The following is a 22,391-nucleotide window of genomic DNA, read 5'->3' on the forward strand; positions in this document are numbered from 1 at the left end:
GTTGGAAATCATTCTTTAATTTTCCATAACCCCTTTATCCTATTCGGGGTCGCAGGCGTGAAGAAGCCTATCTCAGCTGCCATAGGACGAGAGGTAAAGTAGACCCTGGGCAGGTCACCAATCCACCGCAGCGCCAACGAAAGAGATAAGCAACCATGCACACCAACACTCGCTGCCAACAGTTCATTTAGACTCACCAATTAGCCTGACGAGCATGTTTTTGGACAGTGGAAGGAAGCCAGAGAACCCACACATGCACAAGGAGAACATACGAACTCCACAAAGAGAAGCTACAGTCAATATCTGACCTGAGAACTTTCTTGGCGTGAGGCGACAGGGCTCACCATCTCAAATCTGTAGAGGTCGATAGCATTGTTTTGTTTTTGTTTTTTTTCCAGGTTTTTGTCTGCTGACAGATCAATACACATTTTCAGATGTTGCCTTCTGCTCCGTTTAATCAGTGAAAAAAATGGCATGACAGAAATGTCTTTTACAAAAAAAAAAAAAAGCATTGCTCTGAAAAAGAAAAGCAATGTGACGAAAAATTCTGAAGAGGGTTGACTAACACAGAACGTGAGTTAATCCGAACAGAAACACGGGCTCGTTAAGGTTCCTGCAAAGCGTTAACGTAGCATAAGGCAGGAGCGAACGCACGATCAAAATCAGCGGACAGCATGTAGACTTAGCACACAATGGGTGTTATTCCTCGCTCCTACCTTCCCTCCTCAATACCCATCCCCACCAAACATACTGCAGGAGGGGTGTTCAAAGCAGTCGCTCTGGTCCGTATTCAAATGAGCGCTGCGTCTCTCCTCTGTGCTTCTGGTGCTCCTGTGCTTTGATCACCTCCAATGGTAACTTCCACCAAAACATTTAAAATTAAAATCGAATCTGCCCTAACAACCTGAGCATTGGAAATTTAACAGGTGTTCGTGAGGAAGTTGTGATAGAATTTGCGATTACGTGCTCGGATACACACAAACCTTTAGTCAAACACCATCCGAGCAGACACAGATGTACACACAGCCCGTCATTGAAATTACAGAGAGGGGAAACAGAAAGCCCTCCTGACTAAGTGCTTTGTCTTGGGACACCTGATCGGTTTACTTTGATGTCGGCGAGTGAGAAAGTTAAAAAACAAATTAGCCAGACAGCAGCTACATGTGTTCAGTAAACAAAAGTTCTTTTTTTTTTTCTTTGCTTTAGTTTTAGAAACTTTAGTTTGATAGCTACTTTTCGGCCACAGACATTTTCATGCCCTGTAACAAAGAGAAAAAGGGTCAGCATAGAAAAATGAACGTCCACCAAAGGCCGAAAGCAGGAAAATGCGTTGTGTCCGTGGATGAATAAATTGAGATCTCCTGCCAAATGGTCAGTAATTAATTTGACATTACGGTACGCTGTTTTTTGTGTGTGTTTTTTAACACAACCCCCCCCCGTTTACCAATTTTAAATTGGTAAATTGATGACTATTTTTACGCTAAAAGTTTAAGTGCAATAATGTCATTCTAATTTGATCTATTCATAATAGTCAAAAACTGATGAGCAGGTCTGAGTTGACGAGAAGCTTGCATACTAATAAGTAATAGTATTGCTTTTATCTAATTAATATCTTTAGCAGCTTAAATTTCTCAGCTAAGTGGCTGCAAGCACATGAGCTAAGTTGTTCATTAAGACTGCAAAGGCCACAATGCATCTTCAGTGTGTTAAAACACACACATGTACGCATAGTCTCACTCACATACGTGCAACCAGACATACATACATGCAACCAGACATACATACATGCAACCAGACATACATACATGCAACCAGACATACATACATGCAACCAGACATACATACATGCAACCAGACATACATACATGCAACCAGACATACATACATGCAACCAGACATACATACAACCAGACATACATACATGCAACCAGACATACATACAACCAGACATACATACATGCAACCAGACATACATACATGCAACCAGACATACATACATGCAACCAGACATACATACATGCAACCAGACATACATACATGCAACCAGACATACATACATGCAACCAGACATACATACATGCAACCAGACATACATACAACCAGACATACATACATGCAACCAGACATACATACATGCAACCAGACATACATACATGCAACCAGACATACATACATGCAACCAGACATACATACATGCAACCAGACATACATACATGCAACCAGACATACATACAACCAGACATACATACGTGCAACCAGACATACATACATGCAACCAGACATACATACATGCAACCAGACATACATACATGCAACCAGACATACATACATGCAACCAGACATACATACATGCAACCAGACATACATACAACCAGACATACATACATACAACCAGACATACATACATGCAACCAGACATACATACAACCAGACATACATACATACAACCAGACATACATACATGCAACCAGACATACATACATGCAACCAGACATACATACATGCAACCAGACATACATACATGCAACCAGACATACATACATGCAACCAGACATACATACAACCAGACATACATACATGCAACCAGACATACATACATGCAACCAGACATACATACATGCAACCAGACATACATACAACCAGACATACATACATGCAACCAGACATACATACAACCAGACATACATACGTGCAACCAGACATACATACATGCAACCAGACATACATACATGCAACCAGACATACATACATGCAACCAGACATACATACATGCAACCAGACATACATACATGCAACCAGACATACATACAACCAGACATACATACATGCAACCAGACATACATACAACCAGACATACATACATACAACCAGACATACATACATGCAACCAGACATACATACATGCAACCAGACATACATACATGCAACCAGACATACATACATGCAACCAGACATACATACATGCAACCAGACATACATACATGCAACCAGACATACATACATGCAACCAGACATACATACAACCAGACATACATACATGCAACCAGACATACATACATGCAACCAGACATACATACAACCAGACATACATACATGCAACCAGACATACATACATGCAACCAGACATACATACATGCAACCAGACATACATACATGCAACCAGACATACATACATGCAACCAGACATACATACATGCAACCAGACATACATACATGCAACCAGACATACATACAACCAGACATACATACATGCAACCAGACATACATACATGCAACCAGACATACATACATGCAACCAGACATACATACATGCAACCAGACATACATACATGCAACCAGACATACATACATGCAACCAGACATACATACAACCAGACATACATACGTGCAACCAGACATACATACATGCAACCAGACATACATACATGCAACCAGACATACATACATGCAACCAGACATACATACATGCAACCAGACATACATACAACCAGACATACATACATACAACCAGACATACATACATGCAACCAGACATACATACAACCAGACATACATACATACAACCAGACATACATACATGCAACCAGACATACATACATGCAACCAGACATACATACATGCAACCAGACATACATACATGCAACCAGACATACATACATGCAACCAGACATACATACAACCAGACATACATACATGCAACCAGACATACATACATGCAACCAGACATACATACATGCAACCAGACATACATACAACCAGACATACATACATGCAACCAGACATACATACAACCAGACATACATACGTGCAACCAGACATACATACATGCAACCAGACATACATACATGCAACCAGACATACATACATGCAACCAGACATACATACATGCAACCAGACATACATACATGCAACCAGACATACATACAACCAGACATACATACATGCAACCAGACATACATACATGCAACCAGACATACATACATGCAACCAGACATACATACATGCAACCAGACATACATACATGCAACCAGACATACATACATGCAACCAGACATACATACAACCAGACATACATACGTGCAACCAGACATACATACATGCAACCAGACATACATACGTGCAACCAGACATACATACATGCAACCAGACATACATACATGCAACCAGACATACATACATGCAACCAGACATACATACATGCAACCAGACATACATACGTGCAACCAGACATACATACGTGCAACCAGACATACATACATGCTCACACCACTTGCACACAGCCCTAACTGCATCTCCTCTAAATGTAGTATTAATTACTGGAGGAACACTGCAGTACTGTATTTAATTACTGACTAAATGAACCATTTATACTTTACTGCTGGTTTAATTAACCGGGTTAAGTGAGACAGAGTGATTGTAACTCACTTAACATTTGAGCTGATATCTTTTGACTTCTACAGTCTGGGAGCAGCAATTTCAGAACATATCAAGCAATCATATTAAATAATTACGATCTGTGGAGGCACAGACATTACTCGATTACCGCAAAAACGTTATCGCGAGCCGAGATAGGACACAGTTCCCTCTCAATCTGTTCAGACTGAAATGTTACTGGACTGAGGTCTGTAAACACCAGTCCACTGAGCCTGCATAGAAGACACCCCCCAAAGGGCTATGACAAAAACAGCCACAGAGAAGAAATCTTACATCTTCCTCTTGCACCAATATCTGGTGCTGCATCAACTGAAGTACATGCCCAGCAGTACGTCTAACTTGTCTTGTGGATTTAATAATGTAAGGAACCAAGGCTAAAAGATCTGATGTCTCAGCAGGACCTGGAAAAACTAGTCCATGCATTCATCTTTAGTAGGCTTGATTATTGTAACAGCATCTTTACAGGTCTGCCTAAAAAGTCAGTTAGACAACTGCAGCTCATCCAGAACTCAGCTGCTCGAGTCCTCACTAAGACCAAAAAAGTGGAGCACATCAGTCCAGCTCTGAAGTCTTTACACTGGCTGCCTGTCCATCAGAGGATAGACTTTAAAGTTCTGATGCTGGTCTGTAAAGCTCTGAATGGTCAAGGACCAAAATACATCAGTGACCTCCTGACCCACTATGAACCTTCCAGACCCCTCAGGTCATCTGGATCCGGTTTTCTATCAGTTCCCAGAGTCAAAACCAGACATGGAGAAGCTGCATTCAGCTTCTATGCTCCACATGTCTGGAACAAACTCCCAGAAAGCCTCAGATCAGCTGAAACACTCAGTGTATTTAAGTCCAGGTTGAAGACACACCTATTTTCGGCTGCATTTGAATAAGCTTGAGTTTCAAAACGGAATCATGTTTTAACTATTGATTTTATCTTTCATATATATAATTTTTTTCTGATTTTATCTATTGTTCTTATTTCCTTCTTTTGTTTAAATTTTAAATCATGCTTTTTATTTCTTCTGTTTTAATGTGTCTGTAAAGCACTTTGAATCACCTTGTTGTTGAATTGTGCTATACAAATAAACTTGCCTTGCCTTGCCTTGCCTTACAGTTGGAAAGTGGACAAAGCATTTTGTATGTCCAGTGCGTGTTTTGGATTTCAGATGCTGAGTGTTTGGTTTAAAGAAACTGCAATCTGCACAGCTGATGCCCTTGTTGGGTGGTAGCCACAACAAACTGGGGACCATAGGTATATCCACCCACAGCATTGTACGTCCTCAGATGATGAAATGTACTTCACTCAGACCCCAGCAGACCTTCAGGCAGGTGTCAGTGTGGAAAGTATAACACTAATGCTACTTTTAACACCAAGTGTGTGGTCCAAGCACACCTATCGACATATCATTAAGAGTTATTAAAGGTCTCTATCGCCTTGGAGTGACGGTTCAAAGGTACTGGGCGAAAGTCAAACTCCCGCTGACTGACAGATGTAGAGCTGTAACTCTAACATCATCCTCAAGAACATTACTGGGCTCCAATTAAATCACCTCTCTTCACCTCTTGTATGCCTTTCCCATCTGACTGCTGTGTTAAAAGGACTTTGAGTTACTTGGGTGGGAGAAGAGAAAGAATATTGAAAAAGAAAGTAAATCAGAGAGTGCATACGTGCGTAAATCAGAGCTAGAGAGGGTCAGATAACTGACATAAAAGACAGTGGTGCGATGAGAAACAGATAGATCAAAAGTGAACTAGAGCAATCAAAATTAGGATTCTGAGTTAAAGACCACCACCACAGGCCATGCTGGGGTATGTCAGTTATTACAGTGCCTGCTAATCCACCGAGACACTGCCGTATATCGACATCATTACAATTAGACACTACTATACACTCCACAGACCAGTAACTGATGTAAGTATCATAATAAAATGTGTTTATTAGGTACCTGACAATACAAATATCTATTCAGGGAATCATAGGCAAATATATTTCGTTGTCCATAACCACACAAATTCATATCAAGTTCAAGAAATTCTGCAGCAGAGCAAGCACCAATGAAAAATGTATCTCATTGTGGACTTTTTAAAGGCAACAATAGAGGGGTCTTTGTGGGGTAAATGGTAGACAACGAGACGGGAGCTTACCTTAAAGTTGGTTTGTCTGTTTGGTGATGGGTAAAAAACTGTGGGCTGAGCCTGTTGCTGCTGTTGAAATTGTATTTGTTCCTGCTGAAGCTGAGCCTGGAGTTCTGAGATGTGTTGGTCTTTCTGAGCCAACTGACTGCTGAGCTCCTGGTGACTCTGGCGGAGTTTGGCCTCACTTGACAGGAGAGCCTGATAGCACTGACTCAACTCCTTGTATAGCTGTTAGCAAACACAATTAGGACAGAAAGGTTGGAAAAGCCGAAAAAAGGGCAGACAGGAAGGTAAATAGGCAAGGGAATGGTAAAGTCAGCCAGAGAAGGCTGATATCTAGTGGAGGGGAATACCAAACACTCATTCATAATGGCATAATTCAATAGCTATCAGGTAGAGGGATGGTAAGTTGTGAACTCTTTCACAGGAACAGAAAACTTTGAGAAAAGTTCTTTTCTGGCAGTAGCAGAAAAACCGGAGGTTACAGAAAGCCTGGAAATGAATCACGACATTGGCTCAAGACAGAGTGGAGTTCAACAAGTGGCTTTAAAAGTGAGGAGTGTGATGTTTGTCGTGTGTGCCTGTGAATACCCGCTGATAGGAGGTGGCATCAGCAGTGTGTGCCTCTTCTTGGTTTCTCAGGACTCTTTGTGTGTCGAGGTTGAGTCCCTCCAGTTGCCTGATCAGGTGGCTCTGCTCTGCTGCATGCTCTGAGCTCTGTCTGTACAGAGCCTGCACTTCAGCAAAATCACGACTACAAACACAAACACAAACACGCGGAACACGTCACACCGAATCACATTCACCATAACATCGCATTTCTAAGAGAAAAAATCTTTTTTTTGGCAGAATTACAAGTCAAGCGTTTGAGGAGAGAAATGATGTGAATAGAATTATTCAAACTCAACACAGGTTCCTGTTTTATTGATTGTTCTGGATGGGGAAAACACATTAAAAGTGTTAGAAAATGAAGAAAATGATGACACATACGCACTGAATTTACAGTATTTGATTTGTAATCACATTATAAATATAACCCCAGAAGCTTTTTATCTTAACAATCTAGCACCTAGTTAATATAACATATATAACAAACATTTATTCATATTGGCAAATGATGTAAATAACGTTTACGATTAGAATCAATCAAGCCATTTTCTTCCTAATATAGACACATTCATCACTTTTCAAATGTTGTGTGTCCCCAAGTGGAATAGCTACAAATTCTCCTGTTACTTATAAAGACAACCCAAGGACATAAATGTGTTAGCTAAAAATGTGAAAGCAGTCTATAGCCTTGGTGTGACTGACATGTCAGAGTGCCTGTGGCATTAAAACAGAAAAGTAGTTAAAAAAGGTTGAGATTACCACTAAGGCTCCTACAGTTCTCACAGTTTTTTATCATATCGACTAAAGCTTAGCTAAAGCCTGCCTGTTTCCCTTTTCTACCTCTCTTAAAGCACATCCACTATGCAGGGCTTATCAAGTGGCTTTCAGTGAGCCAGAGTGGAAGAAATGTGTGTCACCCCCCAAGCCTCGCAGCAAGGTGAGCAATTTTCTAACTCCTCCATGCAGTAACCCATGCAAAGGGATACAGTCGCATAAGACATGTCTGCACAATCCAGAGCCACACTTCTTTTAACTGATGCAATTATCCCCCAAATCACCCATTAGGGTGGGGTTATTTACATGTATGAGGATGCTGCTTTAGATGATGGAGCTCACCGAAGTCCATCAAGTTGCTCCTCTTTCGTCGCTGCCTCCCTCTCTTTGGAAGAAAGCCGCGCAGCGAGACTGTTACTGTGTTTCTGCAAGGTAGACAGCTCCCGACAAGTACTGTGCAGTTCCCCCTCCAGATCCTGGCGTGAGAGAGCAACAGTAATACTTCAAATTTCTTAAGTAGTATTTAGAAATAGCATTAAAATGTTTTACTTTGTCATTTTGTACATGCTGACTTTATATGACAAAACTTTTCCATGTGTTGTGCATCATATATCCCACAGCTTCTAACGGCTCACTAAACAACAACAAGCTAACACATCTGAATAAATAATAAATTAATAGCTCTAAGTTATCCCTGGGTTGACAGGTTTATCTTGTAGACTAAAGCCAAATTATGATGGCTCTAAAACGGAGATTAAATGATTCTAAAATACCTCCAATGTGCCGTTACTGTGTTGTCTTTGCGGTGTATTAGGTGCAGACGAGGTGTTTTATGACAGCTTTCCCTTAATGAGCTGCAGTCATTAGAGCTGGGCAGATTACATGACATTAAAGACTCACAGGTTACCAAACCTTGGATAATCTACATGCTAACTTAATTAGTCTGAAAATGACAAAAAAAAGTCTGTTAACATGTGGAGTGACTGAATGACCAAACTATCCATATTAGTTTTAAAGCCGTACGTTTCCTGAATTTTAACCTAAACAATTTTTTTTTTTTTAAAAGCAATCCTGTAGGTGTATCTTAACTATGCATGTATGGACAAATCTTTTCTATTGTAAAAAAAAAAAAAAATTGAGGCATGTATATCTTGCACATTCCATATTCACCATTTCCATCTTTCAAAAAATAAGGATGAGGTGGAGTGTCGAAGACTTTGATGGATGTGCATACTAGTCACTGAGCTCCTTTCCGTCCAAACTTAATTACTTGGCAGTTCCTAACTTATTCAAGACTTTCTGTCTGACTCCATTTGACTTGGGGAGCAATATGTTTCATAACAAATAGTTCATGAGGAAAGGGAAGACTGTGAAGCTCTGGTGCCGCTCTTATGACCTGAAACGGTAGTATTGGTAGGAAGCTGTTTCTAGCCTTTGTGGATTCTGCTTGTGATCTGATTGAATGCATCTTTAAAAGAGCAACATTGTCACTAATGTGATGAGACGAGCAGAGCCCACACGTTCCAACAGCTTCATGAGTTCCTTTCAATTGTGGTCAATTGAAATAGTGAAGAGCCGTTCGCTCCAAGTTAAATCGGAACTTTTTCCATCTTTTGATTGTACCTGCATCTTTAATTCTGGGCTTCGATACGGTGATCTTTTCATATTAACAACTCAGGAGGAAAGGGTGTAAGGGGATCAGAGAGTTCAAGGTTTTGTGTCTCTGAAAAGACTTGTGTTTTTACCTTTAATCTTGCCAGGGCGGCATCCCTCTGGTCTCGCTGACTGTTGACCTGCCTCTGTTTCTCCTCCAGGTCAGTCTTCAGGGCGGCACAGAGTGACGTTAATCCCTTTTTCTCCTCCTCTAGAGCCTTCACCACCTGCTGCTGCTGCTGCTCCTCCTCCTCCTCCTTCTTCCTACACTCTGTCTTCATTTCCTGGATAAAAAGGTGTTTGTGTGTAAGAATGAGAATCAAGGGGGGGGGGGGGGGGTATCTGGGTCAATAGGGCCAAATAAACAACGGTGACAAAATGAAAAAAAAAAAGAAAAGAAAAGAAAAAGTAGCGTGGTTCAAAAAGAAAACCTGGGGAGATACAAAAAGAAAGGCAACACATGGGGTTGAGACTGAAATGAATACATAAACAGAGGACAGGCTTTTCTGCAGGAGCCCCCTCCATGGGCTGCTGACTGACCAAGGTCATCTGTGCTGTATGACTGGGCCCTTGCGACCAGGTGTTGGTTAGTATGGGCCGAGATTTGCTGCAGGAGCTTGGCTCATGTGGGTACAGGGGCCAGTCTGTCAGTTTTAATGACAGGTCCTAATGAGAATGGTGTTTGCTACAAAACCCATTAGACTCAACCTAGGTATCCTTTGATGCTGTCCCCCACGATTTCTCACAAAGAGACCCCACTAAGACCATGTGAGGACCATTCCTTTATTAATAAATCATAACCATGTCCCATCTAAGCATAATTAGGAAGAAGCCACACCATCACATGTACACTTTCCACTTTCCACCACTGAAGGAGGCATTAAGTATTTATATGCAAGTTAACAACCTGCTTTCCTTTGGCTCCCTCTTTCCATGAGACACACAGACTTTCCAGCAGTTAAGTATTCTCTGCTGTCAGTAGAAAGAGGAAAAGCTAAAAGCGAGAAAGGATGAGACAGAGTGAGGGCGAAGAATGAAGGGGAGACACAAAGACACTGAGATTGTGTTCAAGAGGGCTGAACAATCCTCCCTGTCCTCTAAATGATTCAAATGCCTGAGGCTTAAGCCACGGGAGACTTGTCGTGTTTGATGCCACACAGAAAAGAGACTTTTGAATCTGAGGCCCATTCTGCCACAGAAAATTTGTTCAACCCACCTGAAGTTCCTGACTCTTACTGACCAGTTGCTCACGCAGAGTTGTCAGCTCCTTCTTCATTAAAGCACACTCCTCATCCGCTGTCGTCCTCCTCTGAGCCAAGTTGTTTATCTCCTGCTGCTGCCCTGTCGCTTTCTAAGGCAGATGGAGAGATCCAGAAAAACAGCAGAGTGCATTGCAGTGAGGACAGAGACAGAGCCACAGGTCGCACGATGCATTTTAGTCTTTAAAGACTCAGATCAGAAATAGGGAATGGGATTATAAAAACCATTAAAGCCTGATTACCCAAGCTACACATCAATGAACAGAGAAGGGAAAAGAAATTAAATATAAAACAATGAATGACTACTTAACTTTGATTTTTCTATCCTTACAATAAAAAAAAATAGCCCCACAACTGCATTTACTTTTATAAACAACTGCTTTCCTGGTTTAAGGTGATATAATTCTTGTTTGATCGGGAGTCAAAAACAAAAAACGTACCCGGTTCACAAGGATGGGAAGAGTAGAAAATTAGAACGTTTGAGAATTTTGTCGCAGCTCTCAAGAGAAAACCACCACACAGATGTATCTATTAAGATCGCTTTTTTCAATCATTAATGATTCTATAGATTAGCTAAAACAGGAACCAGCGAAAATGCAACAGTGATTTCATGTCTGATGTCGCTATATGTTCACTTCATGTTTTTTTGGCAACCTCTGTGGCCTCAGTAGGAGAAGGCCGGCGTCTTAACACTGAATCAGCTAAGGTTTGGCATTGGCTGGTAATCCACAGCTTTCTGTGGGTACACTCTATCAAATAGCACCATGCTTTGGGATGCAATTAATTGCTACGTTGAGGGAAATTGCTCAGTTATATTCAGATAGTGGATTTAGCGTTCCTTGCCACTTCTAGCTTGCCATGCTAAGAATAGAGGGGCTTTAATAGAGATTTATACAGGAGTGCAGGAAATAAATTCCAACATTGATAATGAGATAGGAAGGAACAATTTGAAACCCCATAGCACTCCATTAAGATAGGAGGGGGAAAAAAGTGGAGGTATCGTGAAGTTAAAGGGCCTGGGACAGAAAGATTAGCATTAGAAAATTCACAGTGCACTTCAAAAATGAAAGCTAATTATGTTACAAAAGTAGAAAGAGAAAAAGATGGAGGAGAAAAAGAAGAGCAGGATTAAGAAAAACATCAAAGTGGGAGATCTGATACATTAGGAAGACTGTGAGATCCCATGTGGACTCAGCGGACCATCACATCTCCAAAAATAGGAGGGGAAACCAATTCATCAACCTGTTGGTACGGCTTAATACTGTAGTGGAGATGATGGCTGTCAGAGGGACGGATGACACAGCAGAGAACGCAGTGCTACAGTACATCTATTAACTGGCTTTTCAACTGATCCATGATCTTTTTTGATCTTTTCTAAATACGCTGAGTTTTATGTAGAAGGGTATCAATAAAGACTTCTCTGAACCCAAAACCTAAAACACTGACTGAAGCAAAACATAACTGACACAAACTAGGAGGGCAATACTTTAGTGTTTGGAGTCCCTGCACTTATCAGATCGTTTGTTCACATTTGCCCTCGATCTAAAGGCGCGCAAAATTTTTTTTAACAATATTTTCCCATAATCGCGTATCAGCTGATCCTATGAGCCACTATTATGGTTGCTGAGGAGGATAATGTCAAAAAGCAATAGCAAGCTGATGACTCCATTACAGCCAGCCTCATTAAGAATGAACTCTATTCTGGATGAGGGACGCTAATGAAGGAATCACACAGATGCTTCAGTGAAGGGATGATGATATAAAGTAAATTATATTAGTGATGTCATTATCATTAGCCATCATTCCGAAAAGAAATATTACTCAAAATGTGAAGCAAAAAAGCAGGTAGGAGAGACATTAAGCTTAAGAGCTAACATTAAATACAAAAATAACATGCAAGTGTATGATTTAAAGTTCCACTTGACATTCAGGCTAACTGGGAATAAATGCTTGTTTGTAAAGACAAGAAAAAGCACACACTCAGCAGAAAAAGTAAAACGGGTTCATCTGTAAATATAAGTCCTGAAATTCACAAGTTTAATGAGAAGATGTAAAAGAATGAAGTAGTTTGTTTTTACAAGAACCTGATCAATGACCAACAACTGAAGATCTGTAAATATGATACATTTCCAATTAAATATTGGATACAAAAATATATCATTAGTTGTCAGGGATGATTTCCTTATTTCAGAGGCACAGCTGTTGGGACAAACTGTGCGGTACCTGTTCGAGCTCCTGTATCTTGAAGTCTTTGGCCTGGAGGATCTCCAACACTTTCCCGTCCTTGATCTCAGCTTTGTGTTTCTCACTAAAAGAAATTTTTAAAAAATGTAAAAAAGAAGGAAATAAGAAAAATGGAAGGTGCGTGTAATTGTAATCTTCCCCAAAATTAAATAAAAAATTAAATTCTTCTAAAAAGACATCCCAGTTTCCATTGCTCCAATTGTTCAGGTTTAAATAACTGAGAATCTTGAAGGCTAAAAATTAAGACGATGAAAAGAAAAGGTTTGCTCCCACATTTACCTCTAAAGCCTGACTACAGAACTACAAACAGCAGCACTAAACTGAACTTTCTCTTGAGGCCACTAGCACCCCTTTTATCATAAAGAAATTTTAGGGATACAAAAACAAGGCTGCAATTGGGGACCTGTTTGTTTCAAATGCATTGGACCACCAGAGACCATCCATTCCCTTTACTCATCAGTTGTTCCTTGTGCACGTCCCATCTTTGAGACCAATTCCATCGTCTTTTTGACTCTTCTGATCAGGCCTCTCCCCTGATAGACACTGAAATACATATCTGCTGTCCCTGGAGGGGCTGGAACACAGGCAGGCCTAGTTGCATTTCCTCATATGTTGGGCTGTGTTCACCATGTCCGGAGCAACCAACCAATCACTCTACAAGATCCACACAGTAAGGAGCGGTAGGGATGAATGGCAGTTCCCAGTGGGCACCAGCGCTTGACTGGAGTCGACACAATTACCATGTCAATATCCTCCTGTGCATCAGGTGATACAATACACATACACTCTCTGTGTGCATGTTCCCCCACCAGTCCCAGAGGACCAACGTACTTTGATGGGTTTCCTAAGGGGCAATGAGGAACTGAAGAGGGTGTGGAGAAGGAATTACAGGCATAAGTTCTGAGGAGCTCTCTGCATGCTGCTGCACTGAGTTTTACCTTTTGATAAGGTTCTTCTAACAACTGATGGACAAATATCTATCTATCTATCCATCCATCCATCTTTCCTAAAGAGGAGTAATACATTTTTCCAAATGTGCATCATCAGGAAAAAGCCTTAACCTCCGTCTTCTCTGAAAGTTCCCATGCCACTGTTTTTCATTTGGCTTAGCCAACCAGCAAAAGGGGTCTTATTCCATCTTACAATTCATCCGTTAAAGACAAGTATTTGGCAGGACTGTTTCAACTGTCCAGCATGTGAGCAGTAGAGTGTTTTCATTAAAAGGGTTTCCATTGTTTGAACTGCAAAACTGGGGATAAGAGGGCTTAAATCTGCATCTGCACCAGATTCCGTCATAACCCCTGAAGGATGGCCAAGGTACTTTAAAAAAAAAAAAAGAAAAAAACCCTTGAACGACTTTCACACATATTTTTTCCACACTTGTGAGATAAAGTAATGTTCAGCTGTTGAGCTTCTAAGGTGGCATTTTGAAAGATGAATCCACTCACCGCTCAACCACCAAACTGATAGCCTGGGTCAAGTCGGGATTTGCAACTTGCAGCCGTTTCCACAGAGACCACACAAACTCCTTGTCTGCCTGTGGAAAAAATAAAGAATGCAGCAAGTCAAGAGCTGTTATTTATTATTGAGATGTATGTTTTTGATGAATCCAATGATAAGCTTGAGTTTGATGAATCCCTAAAAGGAAAAGCATCAACACATCGCTGCTCCTCTGACTTTATAATAAAACATTAAATCAGATGCTCTGTGACATTAGCATACGACAGTCGGGGAAGTCAATTAATAATTTAAGCAACTTGTACAAAACAGTTTTTCATCCGTCCTGCTTTCTCTAATCATGAGCCTCTCTTTGCCGCAATCTCCATTGCAGAGATGTGACCTTCGACTCAAGGGGAGCGAGCATTGACACTTGTCATTATGCACTATTTATGACTTGGGAGAGCAAGGATCCAAATCAAAACACAGCAGTGGAGCTTGTATTTTCTTTATTAATCAATTGCTCTCTGGATATGTTTTCCACCACAACTCCAAAGTAACTAGCCCCAAAGAAAGTCAAAACTGATGACAGAGAGAGTCATCTTCAAGTAGGAAACCCAGCCAGGCCCTGACACATTTCCAATTCAAATTGTCTTGCTGGTTTTTCAAATATTCTTAAGCTACATTACATTTAATGAGGGACATCTAAAAACTACATTTTCTGACATTAAAAGACAGAATTATACCAAATCGACTTAATATAAAATTATCTGATAAATTATGTTCACATCATCATAAGATAAAAGTCATCCCTCCCATTGGAATCTACTGGTCTCCAATTAGTACATGAATTTGAACCCCCTTTTCAAAAGTGTCTAATCAATTATTTACTAAAATGGCAGCATCAGACCTTGATAAGGCCATGAGCTGAACATACAAAGTGGAAGGACTCTAGTTCAGATCTCTGTCTCTGTATGCATCTGAGTGTGTGCATACAGACGGGGGAACAGGGTGATGGGGGGGGGGATGGAGATCTCACGAAGTCAACTCTGGAACGCAGCTAATGATTTAATTAAGCGGCGCGGTTTACTTGAAATATGTGGTCTCCCTCTGTCTGGCCTTTGGCTGCCATTAGCTGTTCCACTGACAAGTGTTCAGTCAGGACCCTCATCAAGGGCTCTCCTCTGCTGTATGTGTACTTAAAGATGCATTGACTGTGTGTTTGATGATCGCTGAATTATTCATTTGGAATCTAGATACTGAAACACCATGGGCTAAACATACCAGAGAGAGCTACTGGAATTCAGCACATATTAGTAAAATTAGCATGGTCTAGCAGGAACATTTGCAAGCTGACAGATTAGAGTCTTTGTAGTTAATGGCTGTCCTGAAGAACATCAGGCCAGAGACTTAAGACATCAGTGGTATTCAAATGTCACTATTTAAAATGTACACTGCGCGACTTAAGGTCCTTATTAGATACACAGAATTGCTGATGTTCTACCCTGGACAAGACCACCAAGGACAGCTTCCATGGGAGTTCAACAAGAGGAAACCACTTAAGGTAACATCATGTATTACAGAGTATTTCAAGCAAATAAAACATTTCAGGAATAGTTTTACTGTTTAAACTGAACTCATGCAGTCATTTTCATGTAAAAAGTTTACGGGGGGAGGCCAGCTATACACACCACACACACACACACATATTAATATATATCTATAAAACACATGGACGCACTGCTAACCGAGCCGCCGACCTCTTCCAGCTTCCAGGCTCTCAGAATGCGTTCAACAAAACTCACTAATATACAACTCAAATCTAAAAATCCTAATAATTCACAGAAATTGAATATTGCATGGCTTTGCCTTATATAACCTGGATAACATTTACCAAAACTTATGTTCAGTTGTTTTTTTTTGGAGTCATATGCAATAATTCACCAGCCAGGGACCGAACCATCACTTTAACTTCAATTCTTTCAAAGCATTTTTCTGCTAATGAGGTTAAAGTAATAGTACTTTTATTAAATTCAGATATTTTTATGCAAAACCTTTACCTGCAATGACGCATTTATGCATTGATGTACAAGAACTTTCACTAACTTAAACGATGTGAATACTATTTCCATAAATAGTGGGATGTATGCATGTGCATTTGATTCCCTAAATACATGTGTAAAAGATGCCTTGTTCCAACAAAAATGTCCAGTTTGGAGGTGTCACAGTTTTAGTTCAAACACAGAATGAATCAGGTTACAGCATCAGTTGCTGCTGCCCAGTGCATCAGGTGGTATCTGTAGTTCAATGTAAACTCAATTCAAGACCTTGTTTGCTGAACTCCACACTTGTCTGTCGACTTGCACAGCTTGGTTGCATAGATATGCAAAATAAGATGTGCTGGGTCAGTTCACTCATGCTATTAGACACCACCTGGTGGTGAGTATGCGAGGACTGCCAAAATCACTGACTAACATAGTGAAGATACAAGCCTCTAAAGTCTGCTTATGAGCAAACTGTGTATGTATTTATTAGTACAAGCAAAAAAAAATAACTTGGGAGTGCTATATATTTTCTTCTTTTTCTGCTGAGCATTCAATTAAGTATGTTCATGGCACATTCATACATTTAACCAATTAAATATGCTTCACTGAGTTATAATAGATTAGAAAGGCAAAATAACATTAAATAAATAAGGACTTCTCTGCAGTATTAGCATTTGTTTGGTAAGACAGTGTGTTTCTGGGGTGTCGAGGACAAAATCAAATAACTTCAGTTTTGGTAGCTCATGAAACTTCTATTTCTGAACCAGTGAAGAAACTATAAACATTAAAAAACTTTCCAAATCAAATCATTTACACATGCCCTGTTTACCTTATCAATATGTTCAAGTGAAATCGTTCTTCGAGGGTCCTGAAGTGCAACGGCAATGAGATGTAAAAGCATCCAAACCAGATGTATAAATGATGCAAACGCACAAAAGTCATGTGTCTGCATTTTCCAGCGGATAAACTGGTATTCATAGAGACAGAATGTGCTGTGAGAATAAGAGCACCCCACGTAATCTTCAGACCTGCATACACCTGGTTTTAGAACACTAATATAGTAATGTGGAAATGAAAAAACTATTTTTTTTTGTCACAAGTTCCTCTAAAATGCTCTTATTTGACTGTGGGAGCTATACATAAGCGCACCTGTGTGTAAAGATGGCCGTACGTGATTTCAACGATGAGGCTTGACAATGAGAACAAGCACTTATAGATTTATCAGAACGCTGGCGAAAGATTTGCTCGTTTCCCTACTTTCGATTTCCAAATGCTGTACAAGAACAGAGCAGCCAGCATACCATAACCGTCTGTCCATCATCCTTCCTGCTCATTTTCATGCAAGGCTGAATATTAAACAGGCTGCATGATCGTCCACTGCAGCAAATAAAGCCAGGGTTGTCATCCTCGGCCAGAAGTCCTTGCACGGGCCTTGTTTTGGCCTGTTGTTTGTAATCTGATTTTTGTCTTTTTTTATGCACTTGCTATAAATTTACAGCGCTGATAACTTCTGAGTCACCTGGCCCCAGGTTTGAAAGCGACATACACAAATATGATGCATCAGGCCTGTACTATAACCAACAGAAATAACTACTGGTGAAACGAGAAAAAGAAAATAATATTCACGCTCAGCACTTACTGTGGATGAAGAGATGCAGGAAAATGGCTGCAAGATGAATGTAGTTACAAAAAAAGAAAAAAATCTCTGTGGCATGAACTGCCCATGAAAACATATCAACTTTGTTTTTTTCAGCAGCTACAACTTTTACTTATTGTTTCAGAATATATTAGTTCCTGACATAATGCTATACTGTTAATCTTCATATAGCAGACAAGACAAAGCATCGTGTGGTCGTATATTTATTCATACCTGGCATTGCATTAGCTCGTCCGATAAGGTCTTCACCTGCTCCTCCAAAACCAGAAGGCGAGAGTCGTCGTTGGAGCACATTTTCGGACTTTGATGAAAGCAAAGTAAAAGTTAGGAGTTGCTTGCGAAAAGAACGGCAACAGGGTTTATTAGAGAGGAGCCTTTAGAGCAAAAACACCAATAATTCAGTTTTTTTTTTGTTTAAATCTGAACGGAGCTTGTTTACGTTCCATGTATCTGGCAAAGGTTATAGGCACTCACTGAGGGTTTTATCTAAAAGTGTAGGCAGTTTAGACTTGAATCTTACCCGTTTCGTTGACTAGCTCACCAGGTAGATATCAAAACCACAGCAGCACCCGAATTAACAGTCCGACGTTCTATTTATGTTAGCCGACGCTACGATAGCTAACTTAGCTAATATTAGCCTCCTAACTTTTTATCAGTCATGTTTTAGCTTCTTGTACGGCGTTGACAACTTTCTTCGCGAAGTCAGCGCTGGAAGCCACTTCACATGTTTCCAAATGGCAGTGTATATATTATGTAAAAGATCTTTGTTAACTCTTTTCCATCAAAGTTAATAGAATATTTGTCTGCGGCTGACACCAGTGTTAGTAACCACGGAGATGAGTTCTTCCGTTCAAACAAGCCCGCCGTTTTCCGCTTCTGTCCCAATGCGTCACAGCGTTGCGACATTTTACGGCAGTTGTCTTTGTCCTACGGCAGTATGGTCTGATAGTGTGAATAGACTTGGAGATAAAATGTGTTTTGTTTTTGGTGTCTAAAAAGGTAACTATCAAAATAAATTGTATGATTAAGGAGAATAAACACGTTTATTAACAATTTTCAAAAGCTCTACTTTTTAAAGAAAATCACTTACAACACTAATGTATTTGTTTAATCATCAGGTGTGGCATTCGCAGGTCATACATAATAGTCTCTTAGTTCAACTGATGCAATAATGCATGCATTTTCCTTCGAGTAATATATATTGAAAAAAAAAAAAAGAACTGCTGGAAACCCTTCATACCCTGTTATTACTTCTTGGATCTTCTCGTGTCTCCCACCAGATTCTCATAAGGGGCACATTTTTAGCTGATTGTAAGCAAAGATCAAGAACAGCTCTTCGCAGGGACTACCTACTCCAGAGTACCATGGCGGTCAAGTTCACTGGTTCTAAATTATAAATAACCATACATGAATTCTTGATAGTTCAAAGCTTTGGGTGTGGATAATGATATTTGCTTCTTTCACTCACTTAATGTGTCTTTTTAATATTATGTACTGTGTATTACAGTAATAGTCAAATTTATATATATCATATATATAGATTATAATTGTCCTGATTGACACTCAGATGCTTAACAGTCATTTACCAATTAAAAACAACAACTTGCATTTTAGATCTCATTCCTACATAATTTTTAATAAAACATTTAAAAGATCACATTTAAATAAATTTTCCGATGGGTGTCTTTCCTACTGCTTTTACAACCACAATAGTTTATCCCCAGTTAAAAAAAACAACTTAGATCCATCCATGCTCAATGAGTACAGACCAGTTTCTAATCTTACATTTGAAAGTAACTTTTTAGAGAAACTTGTTCTTAATCAGTTGATTTTTTTTTTTTTTAAATTCCAATCGAATATTTGAAACATGCCAATTTAAAGTACAGAGACATCTCTAGTCAAGATTGTTGATATTATTAGACTTAAGTGCAGCCTTTGATAAAGTTGACTATTTTTCTAACTAGACTCAACACCCTGATTTGCATCTCTGGTCATGTTCTTAACTGCTTTAAATCAAATTTCAGATACAAAATATTTTGTAAGTAAAATACATCATTCATCTAAAAGCTATAAGATTATGTATGTAGTTCCACAAGGCTTAATTTCATGTTTTTTTATCCCTATATCCAGCCAGTTCTTAATGTTATCCGGAGACATGGCATTCATTTCCATAGCTATGTTGATGTCATACAGCTTTATGTTGCTGTGTCTCCTGATGACCAATTGATGTTCTTTTAAACTGTGTTTAGATAATGAATAATGGATAGCTGGAAACTTTCTACTGCTCAGTCAGGACATGACTGAAGTATTGGTCGTAGGTATTGACGTTCAGAGAAATAAACTTGAAAGGAAACTACAAGCTATGGCATTAAACCCATAGAAGCAAGTTTAAAACCTTAGAGTATGAAGCCCTGATATGAAATTTAACAAAGAATGCGTTTTATCACCTGAGGAGCATTTCTAGAGTGTGACCATTCCCCTTTCAAGCCAATGCAGAGACTTTAGTGCATGCTTTTGTTACCTGCAGTAACACTGTAACACTCTTCATTCTGGTCTCCCGAGTATATCACAGCTACTTCAGAATTTAGCAGCACAAATTTTGACTAAGACCAGAGAGCGAGTTCATATTACTCCGATCTGAAAAGCTCTGCAGTGGCTACCTGTCAGCTTCAGAATTTTAAGCTTCTGTTATTGGTTTTTAAAACTCTTAATGGCCTTGGTTTTTTTCAAGACCCCTCAGATCTTCTGGAAGAGACTTCTTAATCATACCCAAAGTAAGAATTAAAACTTATGGTGAGGCATCTTTTTCTTATGATGGCCCGCATCCGTGGATTAGCCTTCCTGAAAACCTGAGAGCTGCAAAGAATGTGTGTTTTTCAAACCAAGCACAAGACCTAGAACTCTTATTTATTCATTTATTTAATTGTTAATTGTTGTTGTCGTTGGTGGTATCATTTATTTTTTTTCCAATTCATTTAGGAGTTAATCCACTCTTTTTTTTAAAAAATCTTTTCTAAATGTAATATAAAAATTTAGCTTAAAAACGAAAAATAACAGCTGTCTATCTGTCAGACAGAAAAATTCATCATAAATCAAATAAATATTTGGTGTGACTGTGTCCACCTTTAGAAGTCAAAACATCTCAAATTCCTCTAGGTATCTCATATAAATGGTGAAGCTTCATGGCAGTTACTTGACAGATAGGTTGTTTCGAGTGTCTTGAGGAACTTTCCCCAGTCGTTTTGTCTTGTTTTCTCTATTTGTCTTGTTTATTGACAGACTGAGGGATGTAAAGACTTCAAATTCAGCGAGAGCCATAACATCTGTTTCAAGATCTGCTGTATGTATGAGGTAATTGTGACGCTGTATAATGAATTTGGATTGATCTGACAGCTCACCGTGTGGCATGAAGTGTAGCACAAAAATAACAACCTCTGAAGTGGTTGCAAATTTCACATGCTTCTGACAATTGTTACACTGGTACTTACAGTACTGGTACTTTTCTTGACATTGGTTGGAACTTTCTCATTTTTGCCCCTCTAGCCTACAAAAATCTCTGTTTGGACAATGATAAAATGCAAACTACAATCAAACATATTGAATATAAGAGAACGTGAGACCATATAAATCTAAAGTCAAGTCCAATATCAGCTTGAGACACCACAACCTTGCCTCTTTGGCTGCAAAATACCACTGTGTATATCATATGTATGTCACAGCTGTATCTGCTTGTGTGCTAAATTGAATATGGATATTAACACATTAAGAAGCACATCAAAAGAGACTTTTAACTTTTGAAAATAAACATCATAAGCTATACCTGTCAAAAGGATATACAAACAGTCAAAAACAATTGATAGTAATCTCTGAATTTCTGAGATAAAACAGATTCAGAACTTTTATCAATACAAAACTAAATAAGAAAATTGGTATTAAAGAGAAATGGGGGAATAACAAAATAACACAGTGTTTAAAAATTGTATTAACATTCACGGGAAAATGTAAGTATTTCAAGGGTCAGGATAGGTGTTGTGTAACTATCTTCGGTTCTGCAGACTACATGGTATTAAAGATCCCCTGTGTCCGTAAGCACTGTTTTACAAGGTTATAAATCCCTGCGGTTATATCAGCGTTCAACAGCCGCATGCA

At 39.5% G+C, this 22,391-nt stretch overlaps 1 protein-coding gene across 1 annotated transcript in view; it reads right to left on the reverse strand.

Moving 5' to 3' along the window:
- The window catches only part of cntln (centlein, centrosomal protein), an 85,545-nt gene extending 66,462 nt beyond the window's left edge, over positions 1–19,083 (reverse strand). Inside the window, exons 1-9 of the mRNA XM_072384961.1 lie at positions 18,763–19,083; positions 18,456–18,543; positions 14,552–14,640; positions 13,083–13,167; positions 10,817–10,951; positions 9,693–9,884; positions 8,290–8,423; positions 7,156–7,318; positions 6,574–6,792 (exon numbers count right to left, since the gene is read on the reverse strand). Of these exons, the coding sequence (XP_072241062.1) occupies positions 6,574–6,792; positions 7,156–7,318; positions 8,290–8,423; positions 9,693–9,884; positions 10,817–10,951; positions 13,083–13,167; positions 14,552–14,640; positions 18,456–18,536 (1,098 nt within the window). The 5' untranslated portion in view covers positions 18,537–18,543; positions 18,763–19,083. The remainder of the gene's footprint in view (positions 1–6,573; positions 6,793–7,155; positions 7,319–8,289; positions 8,424–9,692; positions 9,885–10,816; positions 10,952–13,082; positions 13,168–14,551; positions 14,641–18,455; positions 18,544–18,762) is intronic.
- Positions 19,084–22,391: the final 3,308 nt, after the last annotated feature.

This window comes from Leuresthes tenuis, unplaced genomic scaffold, assembly GCF_036924035.1.
Source record: "Leuresthes tenuis unplaced genomic scaffold, fLeuTen1.0.hap1 SCAF_4, whole genome shotgun sequence".
Lineage (NCBI taxonomy): Eukaryota > Metazoa > Chordata > Actinopteri > Atheriniformes > Atherinopsidae > Leuresthes > Leuresthes tenuis.